Source organism: Oryza brachyantha, chromosome 1 (genome assembly GCF_000231095.2).
Source record: "Oryza brachyantha chromosome 1, ObraRS2, whole genome shotgun sequence".
Lineage (NCBI taxonomy): Eukaryota > Viridiplantae > Streptophyta > Magnoliopsida > Poales > Poaceae > Oryza > Oryza brachyantha.
The window spans coordinates 8,233,005-8,245,192 of NC_023163.2; the positions used below are offsets into that span (position 1 = coordinate 8,233,005).

The window sequence follows — 12,188 nt, forward strand, 5'->3', positions numbered from 1 at the left end:
TTTATTTTGTAGAGGGACATTATTGAGTATCTAGAGCAAATAATAAAGAAAGAACGTTTGATTTTTTATATGCTTATTTAAATGGCTTTGTTGTCTCTTATTTATAAATGGCTTTGTTGTCTCTTATTTATAAATGGCTTTGTTGTCTCTTATTTATACTTTTGCTATTGATCAAACGTTTGATTTTTTGTTCTTCTGTCAAATATGCACACAATGCATGGGAGACTGAGAGAGGTCGTGTATGGGATTTTTTTTTAACTTGCGTATATGTCTTCAGATTATCATTCAACGGTATTAAACGGATTTAATGGATGGAATTAAAATTTTTAAACATTTGATTACTCGGCATACCGAAAAAAGAATCCCTATAAGTTCAAAGACGATCTAATGTAGTAAAATTTAGCAGGGCAAAAATAATTTCCCACAAGGACATATTCTCATTTGGAACATAGCTAGCTGCACCATGTTCAAACGTCATACATATGCTTCCTCATTCGGAACATCTCATCAAAACGAAAGATATGACAGGATGTTAATCCATGAGCCACCCCCTAAATTTCCCTAAGTGCAGGATAACAATCATAGTCACACTGTAGTAAAGGATATATCACAATATAAAATTGGGTTAAGAAAAATTCTTACCCGCCCAATTAATTAACTCACGCACGGCCGCACGGGCCTCAGCATCACATCGTAGAGGCAGGCGTGCGTGCGTGGCTGCGCAGCGCCACCAACGGACACGGCGAAAAGGTCACCTTGCGGTCCGACGTGGCCAGAGCACCCGGAGCGGCAGCTTGGAAAAAGAGGAGCCAGCTCAGCGCAGCTAGAAAGGCAAAACCTAGCGGGGCCCCCGCTCGTCAACCTCACAAGTACGTACATACAAAAAAAAATAGTCTAATTGTTAATCACAACGCATTAGGATAAGCAGTCGGTCGTTGTCCTGCATCGTCTCGCCTCTAAGAGCAGGATGCGAGTACTAGGAGAGAGTACTACTAAGATCCCCCTCGATCCCTCTTTTTGGCCTTCACACATGTCACATGGTCGATCGTTGGGCCCACCGACCAATCAAACAAACGACCACTAGCTATGGTTAATGGCGGCCCGGTTAGGCTTATTGGCTAGCTAGCTTAACATCAGCCAGCAAGTAAGCGATCGAACAGGAGCCACTAGAGCAGCACATGGTCTAGTGGGGTGAAAATGATCGTGGAAAATTCTCGTTGATCGAGCGTCATTTTTATAAAAGTATGGTCGTTTATGTTTTTAAGAGCCATGTGAACAAGTTCATCTTCTTTTCTAAAAATTATCTCAGCGTTACGTTACACTCCTTGCTATGTGGTTAAATTGATAAACATGATTGATTTTCGACCAAACAAACGTTGTATCCATAGATATGCTACCAGTTCCGACATTTTTCATCGCTCTAATCCGGAAGCTTGTTCTATTCGATGCATAAATTTGCTCACTCCTCTAGTCCAAAAAAAGATGTCCTATCCGAGCAATAATTTGGCGTACCCGATGCGAAGACAATGGTACCCTCTCCAATCCTATCGTGAACTCCGTGATCGATTATGAGACGATTATCCACAGCCACACATATATACATGCCACTATTTTTCTTCCTGGTTAACTTCAAATTACCTGGACTAATCGTACATAAAGTGTGCACCTAAAATGTTTCGGTAACCGTGCGTTGGCAAGTAAAGTGCACTCGTCGGCCCCACCCATTAACACAATCGAACAAAAACAAGCAATGATTGATGGATCGATGGGTTAGCATGAACATCAAAACCAGCAGCAGCAAACTCAGCGGTCCAACAGTGACACACCGGTACACGATCTAATCCGAAAGCACGTCATGTATATTTTCTCACGTATTGTACCATTGTAAGTACGTGCCCTGAGCTCTAATCTTATCCTGATCATCTCGGTGATCGTCCACAGCCACCCACTGCATGCAGGCCATTTTGTTGTTGATTAACTCCAAAACTAGATCAGGCCTGACTAATCGTACGTGCGCTGTGCACACGGACAGATTAGCGGTTTATTATTGCAGAAATGGTACAGACAGGATGCCATTGAAACCGATCCGGACTCTCTGCCTTTATTAAGAAAAAAAAACACACACTAAAATGAGTCTGGTGCTACAACACACTGTAACTTCAAACATTGTTGATACAGTAAAAATAGTAAAGGTATCGTAGCATACATACTATTCATTGGTACTATAGCGATCGATCTTACCCGTTGATTGCGAATCAAACGACTGAAAATACATCTAACGTCAATGTTCATCTCTAACTTTTCACACCAAGTCAGACAATCTCATTTGCATTGAAACGGGATAAATTGGTACACATGTTCTCTTTTTTTTTTATTTTACGTCATTGACTTTTAAATCTAAATTTAATTGTTTCTTTAATTTAATTTTTTTGTGTAAATATGTAAAGCTATAAGTCATTGTTATCTTTGCTTTAGTAATAAGTTAAATTATAACAAAATATTTACTAATTAATATCAAATCTGGCATGTATGTTTGTCAAGCTGATACCGAAGGAAGTATTATATTATAGTAAATCCAATGATTTAAAACGCTAAGGGCACGTATAAAAGTGTCTATTAGCCGACTCTCTCAATCGTCATGTAAGCAAATTTGGTGACGTGGAGGAAAGAAAGGGAAGGAGAGAGAAAAACTGTTGTCATGCATGTCAATGGCTTAGAGTCGACTCTTAGCATTTATTAAAGTAAACTTTTTTGTATGGAAATGTATAAAAAGGAAACTAGTCTAATAAAAAATATTTTATTGTATTAATGAAGAGACTACACCTGACTCTATCTTTTTTAAAATAAGCTTGTTGCTGACGTGACTTGAGATAGAAACCCACGATAGATTGAACATGCCCTGATACCGTTGCGTGTTCTCCCCCTCTAATTATCGAGAGGAAAGCGAGCCGGGGTTCCGTTTGTGACGACGGAGTCCTGGGTGTGGGCCAGGGCGAATATACCGGCCCCGTCCACGTCGGCATCGGCATGGGCCTGCGCTGCGGGACGGTTTGCGCCGTGCCTACCGGCCGGTGACGTCACCCACCCATCCACCGCGTCCCGTTCCTCCTCCGCCTCGGAAGGCGAGCGGGCCAAGCGATACCCACCGTGCGCGCAAACGCCACACGCAATGCAACGCACGAGCAACTCGCCCACATGGGGATCGCCATAGATTCGTGTACTTTATTTTTTTCGTGTCTAACGTTTAACCATTCATCTTATTTAAAAATTTATAAAATTTTTTTAAAAAATTAGTCACGTATAAAGTACTATTATGTTTTAGTATTCAGTAAGAATAAAAATATTAATCGCAAAAAAATTTAAATAAGACAAAAGGTCAAAACATTGTATAAAAAACTAAAAATAATCATATTTCGGGACGGAGGTAGTACAAGACGTACTACTCCATTCGGCACTGTACGTATACGGAGAAAAGACCAAATCGCTTATTTACAAACAAAAAATGATTTATAACAAAAAGAATTATATATATTCTTAGCAATCTAAAAGTCATGGCTAGAAAATAAACTTCGGTAAGAAAACCCTTAAATAAACTCTAAATTTAATGTTGAAAATTTAATTTTGGTTTATAAGCATAAGCCAAATCGAAAAGATGAATTGACACAGTCAGGTACTAGTACGGTACTATACTGTACAAAGAAAACTTGATTACATTTTCTGTAGACGAGGACAAGAACGCGTATTATTCTGGATAAGGAAAATGTAATTTGCGTACCGTATGATTATGAATCTCGGTCTAGACTCCAGAGGAGTAGCTAGATTGTTAGTTAAGAATAGGTTGGAAAAATTAAGTAGGATGGAGAAGGAGGGAAAGTGGGGGGTATATTGATTATCCCGAGTTTTGCTTGGAACAACTATTCCGTTGGTGCAGTACTGCGACCGAGATAAATATTCTGAGATAAATATTCCAATATTGTACTTCCTCGTCCGTTCTGGTTCTGTGATATGAGTAGCTTTAAAATTAAAATTTTATAATTTAATATGAGTACTTTTACTACATTGGTTTAAATACATGGAAATCTGCTCCTATACATTTCCATAAAATTACATGATCCGAAAAAGAATGTAAGCATAAAAAATTGAACGATGATGTAAAAAGGAAATCTTTTGAATTAATCTTAATACTCACTCCATTCTAAAATATAAGTATTTATAAATTATTTAATAGGGATTAAGATTGAGAAAAAAATAAGTGTCCCTGAAAAAGGTATGAATGGGCCAGGAAGGTGGGTACGGATAAAATGAGTAGAATTTTTAACAAAAAATGGTTTGTAGAGTAAGTACTACTGTAATTAGTGTCAAAAATGTTTATATCGTATGGTAAGATTTAAATCCTAAAATTGCTTATAATTTGATATAGAGGAAGTATTAAATAATAAGTAAATATTTATGTTTTGGAATAAAGTTAGTACCAAGATACAACTAGTATAGCATTTTTCATTGTCAGGAAAACGATAGGAATTTTGTAGGATTCTAATACTAGATATATGACCTTTTTTTCTATTTGGCCCTTTAAACGTATGATCAAATCATGTAACACGATACCACATACCATGCAAGTTTTGGATGAAATTTAACATGGGATCTAACCTCACCGAAAGTTTTTTATCTTATCTCTCACTAAACTCACTGTCCCTATGTTTTTCCTTCTAACAGCCATTCTTGTATTTTCCTTGTGTACTACAATCCTCTTGTCTACATATCCCTGTTGAAATTACATTGTTTTTTTTTCTCTTCATTTCACTATCTCTTAATCCTGTGATTTAAAGAAGCCCTAAAACACATTCTTCTATAGACCAACACCAAGTCAGCAGGGGCCAACAGCCGATTGGTGGCCATAGCAATTTGACGAATCTCCGGATGATGATGCAGTGGTGTTTTTCCTATTGCTTTAATGCGTTAACGAGTTTTTTGCGTGTCCGTTTACTTTGCCCTCCTCTCGTCGTCCTGGTTGCATCCTACGGAAACACAACCGCGAGAGGGAGCAGAGAAGCCGAGACGAAGCGAAGGAAAGCAGAGCAGCGCAAGACAAAGAGCGAGCTATAAGTACCACCCACCCTTCCACCTCTCTCCCCGGCAACCTCCCGGCCCCGCCCCGCGCATTCCTCCTACTCCGGCGAGACAAACAGACGACAAGACAGCAGCAGCAGCAGAGAGAGAGAGAGAGAGAGAGTTTTTGGTTGCCGGTCTGCGGATTGTGGATTTGTTTGTTGGTTGGCTCCGGCGGTTTGGGTTGGGGTTTTGCCGGCGAGGAGGAGGAGGAGGAGGAGGAGGAGGAGGAGGAGGAGGGAGGGGGAGCCGTGGGGGCTCGTGAATGGTGAGAGGCGAGGCGGCTGCGGAGGCGGAGTACACGCGGGCTTCGCTGCTGGGGAGGTATGAGATCGGGCGGACGCTCGGGGAGGGCAACTTCGGCAAGGTCAAGTACGCGCGCCACCTCGCCACCGGCGGCCACTTCGCCGTCAAGATCCTCGACCGCAGCAAGATCCTCTCCCTCCGCTTCGACGACCAGGTACTAATTCCAAATCCCCCCCACCATGATCCATCCATCGATCTATCCCCTCGACCGCTTCGTGCTGATCCCTTCTTCCTGCTGGGTCGCGATTTCGTGCAACAGATAAGGAGGGAGATTGGGACGCTCAAGCTGCTCAAGCACCCCAACGTCGTCCGCCTGCATGAGGTGCGTGCGTCTCTCTTCTCCGATCACCACTTTCTCCTGCGACCTCGATTCATTCCGGATGAGTTGAACCGGCGGATTCTGGCCTCCCGACTTCCCAATACTGACAATTTTTTTTTAGGAGAGGAACCATCCTGACACTTGGGGCCTCGCTAGGTTGGGTTGCTTGCAAGACAAGAGCAACATCTCTCCATTCTTACTCCTACCTAGCCATCACGGATCAATCCTGAGAACTTTCTCTCTTGCCTGCTCGTTCGGTCGTTCCGACGAATGCTTCCTTGCTAATCCTAGAGACCTAGACAGTTGCTGCTTGCCTACCTACCTCCGCAAGCAACGCCAACGCGTTCGCCGCTGGCGTTCCGCCGCCGCGTGGTTCTCTCTGCTTACGATTGGACGCGGCGTCTCGCGCGCTGCTCCCGGAACGAATGAATCTTCTGGAACACGGGAAATTTCTTTTTTTCTGGCTAAAAAATTTTCCGGAGTGCGACAAAAGAATTCGCGAAATCAAAAAAGAAAAAAGAAAGAAAAAAAAACATGACCTCACGTCCACGTTTTCCTCTTCCCCGAATTCGGTGGCGTCTGTGCAAAGCGAGGCGCGATCCGGTACGTCCACGTCACCGGATTCCTCCATCCGACGGCCCGGATCGGAGGATCCGCGTTCACGCCCTTCCTGCTTGCCTCTTGGGCTGCTCCCTTCGAGGCTTCGATCCATGTGGGCGGGCCCCACGTGGGCCCGATCGGGCTGGCTTCTCCTCGGCCCGTGCTGGAGGTGGGCCCACGATGCCCTGGCCCCGTTCCTCCTCGGCCGAGATTATTGGCGGGTATAAGTGTATAATCCCATAGGGGGGCCATCCTTGATCCACTCGCACCACAAACCACAGCGAGAGAGGGAGAGGGACGCAGATGATGATGACGATGGTGACATGAACAGTGGAGTGAACGGGTTTGGAGGAGCTAAAGCATCAACTGCTCACCTAACGATGCATTTTTCATGCAATGGTTGCATTTGCCAAACTGGCGATGTTTCCTGCTTAACCTGAATTGTTCAGGTTACCAATTGTAGTAACGCATTTGGTGAGTCGTGCAAGGACTGAGAAATCGACAAAAAGTAGAGGCGCCATGGTGCACAGGAATCTGTTGTTGTCGTAGTGGACAAGTGCTGTTATCGCCGCCGGGGGGAGGGGGAGGGTGGGGGTGGGGAGGGGGGGGCATCGTCGTTGCTCTTTGGTCGAACATGTAGTTCTGCAGCGGGGATCCATTGGTTTTCTTAAGACATATTTCTGATGTTGTCTTCCCCAGATGAAAAACTAGTGAGTGATCTTGGAGTCGATCTTTTTTTTTTTCAGGTGGCCGCTAGCAAAACGAAGATTTACATGGTGCTTGAGTTTGTCAATGGAGGCGAGCTGTTTGACAAGATTGTAAGATATGCAAAACCTTGTTGGAACTATTTCTTTTCTGTGAATAATAGTTCGTATCTTGTTAGTTCTAATATTTGTTTCCATTGCTAATACGGAAGGCCTTAAAAGGAAAACTCTCTGAACATGAAGGAAGGAGACTTTTCCAGCAGTTAATAGATGGTGTGAGCTATTGCCATGACAAAGGTGTCTACCACAGAGACCTTAAGGTACCTAAAATAAAATTTTAGCTTTTTTACATTATCATTACCTGAATTACATTATAACATATCGTGAATGAAACTGAACTAGAGAACAATATGATTCTCCTGTGACAGAATTTTCTTCTTTGCTCTACTCTTACAGCCGGAAAATGTTCTTGTTGATCGAAGAGGCAACATCAAGATCTCCGATTTTGGTCTGAGTGCTTTACCTCAACATCTCGGGGTATGATGGTCATTTGTCTGAACATTCTTCTATAAAAGGAAAAAAAAAAAATCTGCTGTTCAATTTGCTGAATGGTTTGCACTCCCTTTTTCAGAATGATGGATTGCTGCACACAACATGTGGCAGCCCCAATTACATTGCTCCTGAGGTAATTAATTGATTACAGGAAGTAATCTGAAAGTAGTAACACCGCTGATTTGTCCCGTGGATGCTAATTTTGTACCAAATCGAACAGGTTTTGCAGAACCGAGGTTATGATGGCTCCTTGTCAGATATCTGGTCTTGTGGAGTAATTCTCTATGTAATGCTTGTTGGATACCTTCCTTTTGATGACCGAAATCTCGTTGTCCTCTACCAGAAGGTCGGCTGGCAGATAATTTGTCTTTACAACTTCGGTAACAAATATCAAACTCCGACCATCCTGATGGTGCAAAATTGTTATATGTCTAGATTTTCAAGGGAGATGCCCAGATCCCAAAGTGGCTGTCCCCTAGTGCACGGGACCTTCTTCGAAGGATTATTGAACCAAACCCAATGAAGAGGATCAACATATCCGGGATCAAAGAGCATGAGTGGTTTCAGAAGGACTACACTTCTGTTGTTCCATATGATGACGATGATGACATTCATCATGACCCAGTTCTCCCCATCAAAGAGGTATACACAGGTTTCTGAAATACTATAGAAATATTAGAAAACTAATAACTACTTGTTTCTTACATATTTGTTGATGCTGAATTTCTGATTGGTAATTTATGTTTCTTGAAGCAAACTGATGAAGTAAAACAGGAAAAGCGTACTCATATCAATGCTTTTCAGTTGATTGGAATGGCATCTGCCCTTGATCTTTCAGGCTTCTTTGAGGAAGAGGTTTGTATGATGTCTTTAATTCTTGACTTCTTTCATTCTTTTCAGTTATTTATCAAAACAAGATTGTGTAGTATGATTTGGATCAACATTGAACATCTGAATGTTCGTTCTCCCAGTGAGCCTAGCCTAAAGTACCTGGCGCTGAGTGTTGATGTATTATTTCAGGATGTATCTCAGCGAAGGATAAGGTTCACATCAACGCATTCACCGAAAGATTTGTTCGATAAGATTGAGAATGTTGTGACGGAGATGGGATTCCAAGTTCAGAGGGGTCATAGCAAGGTAGATACACAAAACCGCTGTCATCGTCATATTGTCATGAACAATAAAACAGCTCCAATAAACTAAAGCCAAATATCATGCCTTTTCTTTTCAGCTAAAAGTCATGAAAAATGGCAGAGGTTCAAGAAATCACAGGAATCCATCATCATTCTTGGTCTGTACTGAGGTAAAATGCCAAAGCACACTCTTGTGCAATGTAGATTTAGCCAGCCATTTGGGAAGGATTGCATATCTGCTGGTACTTATAGCAACAATTTTGATCTTCAGGTCGTCGAGCTCGGGCCATCCTTGTATGTTGTAGAATTGAAGAAATCCCATGGGGATCCTATATTGTATAGACAGGTACCAAATGAAAATATCTACCTTGATATCGCTACAGCCTAATTAATCTGCTAATACACTCATGCTCTGTACCGAATCATCATCTCAATAGTTATCTGAAATGTTTCTGCAGCTGTGTGAGAAGCTATCAGATGAGCTGGGGGTGTGCAGGACGGAGCAGATTCAAAGACAGGAGTCGATAGATGATGATCTTGAGAGCTTCAACAGTGGAGCTTCTTTGCCTCTTCTCTAAAGAACGCCGCCCCGGACCATTTTGGTTAGAGTCGAAGTACGAGGAACATGCTCTGTTCCTCTTACAAGCATAGGTTAGGATATTGAGAATTGCATATAGTGTACAAAGCGAGTGGTGCAAATTAGCCACCGATGTTTAATATAAGGAATGCTCTCTTCTTGCCCATCTTCTTGGCTCAAATGCTCAATTATCTTTCCCAACAGAATGAAATGAAATCGCCAGAAGTGGATACTTGGCAAAAACATGACACCTAATCACAGCTCACCACAACCAAATACATATCAGGAATTGAGGTCATCAATGAGCTCAAGAAAATAACAGAATGCATCCACAGAAACGGTGAAATCTTCAAAGTTCAGAGTTCAGGCTTCAGACTGATAAATGACAGATTGTATATACGAATAAAAGCAGCATGCAGCAAAACATAGAACAATAGCATACTTCCATACAGGCTCTGAACAAACCGTATGAATGAACTTTCAGACAGACAAAAGTACATGACGCTGCAAAAAATCTAGAGCAGTAGCATACTTCCATTTCCAGACTCCGAAACAAAAATGTAGAGCAGTATCATATTCAGAGAGTTCCCAGACGCTCCAACATTCACGGTTCATACATGTTTCACAACCAGCATATCAATACATTTGTTCACTGGTAAATGGTACTATGGTAACATCACCATACAACGCAAAATGGCATGCACAGAGGTGCAAACCGAGCAGTCTACACTGTACAGTCTTCTGGGTGAATCTATTAGGTATCATGATCATCTGAAATGCTATCAAACAAGCCAGAGAAATCCATCAACAAGTCGCCAAGAACTGATCATAACAGGATTGCTGATCATTTTGGCCTAAGTAAATTTGGAAACGATAAAGGTATACATTCGAAGCAAACAAACTCACAACATCACCACCATTTCAGGTTGACGGCGATCTTACTGCTTACATGTCGCCGTCGTCGTCGTCAGCTGAGTTCTTGTCGTCGCGAAACAACTTCAGCGTCCGCGGCGGCGGGTTGCTGAGCCTGGCGGCCTCCGCGGCAGCCATTGCCATCGCTGTGATGCTGCCCATGCCAATGTTGTTGGTGGTGTGTGCATCAGGGGACGGCGGCGGCGGCGGCGGAGCGTTGAGGTCCAGGCCCATGGCCATGTTCACCAGGCTGCCTTCCGACGGCAGGTTCTCGGACGGCGCCATGTTTATGTTCGCCAAGTCGCTCGCCGGCGGCGTCAGGTTCTCGGGCGGGTCCATGACCATGCCCATGTTCGCCGCGCTGCTCTCCGACGCCACGTCCTCGGGTGGCTCCAGCATCGGCGGCGGCGGCGGCTCGACGTGACGGTTGGTGGACGGTAGCTCCGTGTCGACGCTGAAGGCGATGGCCAGGGCGCGGTACGCTCGTTCCTTCTCGACCTTGGCCTCCGCGTACAGGCGTTCCGCGGTCGCGCGCGCCGTGGCGGCCGCCTTCTTCAGGACGGCGAGCGAAATCCGCGCGGCCAAGAGAATGATCCGCGCCGCGCGCATGTCGAGCGGGGCGTCGGCGGCGGCGGCCGGCGAGAACGAGAAGGGCCGCCCCTCCGTGGCGGCGACGCAGGCGGGGCAGACGAAGGTGTCGTCGTCTGACTGCAGGCAGTAGCGGTGGGCGACGGCCTCGTTGCAGTTGTGGCACGTGGCCACGGGGACCGGTGGCGCGAGGATGGGGTCGCCGTCGTCGAAGTGCGCGGGCGGCTCGGGGCCGAGGAGGAGGAAGCAGCAGCAGCAGTAGAGGGGGCGGTACTCCAGCAGGAGGCACGAGGAGCAGAGGCGGCAGAGCGCGCCGTCGCTGCGGCGGACGTGGTGGAGCGGCCAGGTGCCGACGGCGGAGGGGCAGCCCACGCCGGCGCAGCCGATGGGCTCCGGCTCCGAGTCCATTTGTAGCGCCCGGGTGGTGTTGCTGGACTATTAGGGTTTTAGGTAAGAGGGCCCAATTTTCCCCAACGGTTCACAAATCAGCAAAATCCCCACTTCTAGAATATATCTTTTCTATAATTTTCTTAATTCTTCCTATAAAATCATGGGGAGGGGGCATATAGATTAGCACTTACCGGATTAAGTAGAGATGACGGTTCAACAATAGCGGCGATGGCGGTCGACGGATAACAAAGATGACGGTTGAGGATGATGGCGATATAGCAATCTCTTAAGAGCTTGTTCTTAGATCTAGATCTAGAGCAGAACAATGATTTAGACTAAGCGGCGGAGGTGTTGCAAGCTATGAAGAATGAACGAGAAACATCTTGTGTAGGAAGAAGAACATGGATACTCACGAATGCCACGGCATGCTGGCGAGATTCCTGTGATGGTATGGTTCCTATTTATCACTGGTGTCGGTGGAGGAAGATGGAGAAAGCATCGAGACTTATGTCAATGAAGACAATAATGACTATATAAAGTTGTGTAGGATGTCGTTTTTTGAAGTAGTAACAGAGATGGTAAGCTTTTTATGGCAGTGAGATCAGGTTGTTTGGAAACCGTTGGATAGAGTAACATCGAAATAGGAGTTTTCATGAGAGCCGTTGGATCGTATCTAATTAAATAATTCAATAATAAAGGTAGAATATCTTGAATAAAATTGATCAAAATTTCCATCAGGATTGTGAAATGCATAGACTTAGCTTGGCCAGGTGGCAATGATGACGTTTTGTAGCTATGAGAAGGGATGGGATAGATGCGTTTGGCGGGAGCAATTAATCTGTGTTTTTAATGCTATAGTTGACTCGTTGGAATAGCTAGGTTAAAATTCATGCTAAAGATGGATGTTGTAATTTATCGGAGGATTGAAAAGGGAGAATATAGTGAATACTATTCATTAGTAAGTTTTGATCAACTTTTTAAATTTGTGGGCGTGTTAG

General features: G+C 44.2%; 2 protein-coding genes across 2 annotated transcripts; one reads left to right on the forward strand and one right to left on the reverse strand.

The window, feature by feature from the left end:
• The first annotated feature begins 5,018 nt into the window (after nt 1–5,018).
• Nucleotides 5,019–9,464, forward strand: LOC102718964 (CBL-interacting protein kinase 1). Its single transcript, XM_006644021.3, has 13 exons — nt 5,019–5,569; nt 5,675–5,737; nt 7,081–7,152; nt 7,251–7,358; nt 7,495–7,575; nt 7,670–7,723; nt 7,811–7,936; nt 8,026–8,232; nt 8,344–8,445; nt 8,611–8,727; nt 8,822–8,893; nt 8,995–9,069; nt 9,182–9,464. Exons 1-13 carry the CDS (start codon nt 5,375–5,377, stop codon nt 9,299–9,301), a joined length of 1,392 nt encoding a protein of 463 aa, XP_006644084.2. The 5' UTR covers nt 5,019–5,374; the 3' UTR covers nt 9,302–9,464.
• A 417-nt stretch (nt 9,465–9,881) lies between these two features.
• LOC121053245 lies at nt 9,882–11,617 on the reverse strand. Its single transcript, XM_040519846.1, has 2 exons — nt 11,604–11,617; nt 9,882–11,230 (listed from the first exon to the last, which is right to left on the reverse strand). The coding sequence occupies exons 1-2, from the start codon at nt 11,615–11,617 to the stop codon at nt 10,246–10,248; spliced, it is 999 nt and encodes a 332-aa protein (XP_040375780.1). The 3' UTR covers nt 9,882–10,245.
• Nucleotides 11,618–12,188: the final 571 nt, after the last annotated feature.

What these genes read in the sequence shown, in the direction of transcription:
- LOC102718964 (XM_006644021.3), top strand. Translation starts at nt 5,375, where the DNA reads ATGGTGAGAGGCGAGGCGGCTGCGGAGGCGGAGTACACGCGGGCTTCG. An exon ending in CTTTACCTCAACATCTCGGG is followed by an intron (nt 7,576 to 7,669) that starts GTATGATGGTCA and finishes TCCCTTTTTCAG; the next exon opens with AATGATGGATTGCTGCACAC. An exon ending in ATCCTATATTGTATAGACAG is followed by an intron (nt 9,070 to 9,181) that starts GTACCAAATGAA and finishes ATGTTTCTGCAG; the next exon opens with CTGTGTGAGAAGCTATCAGA.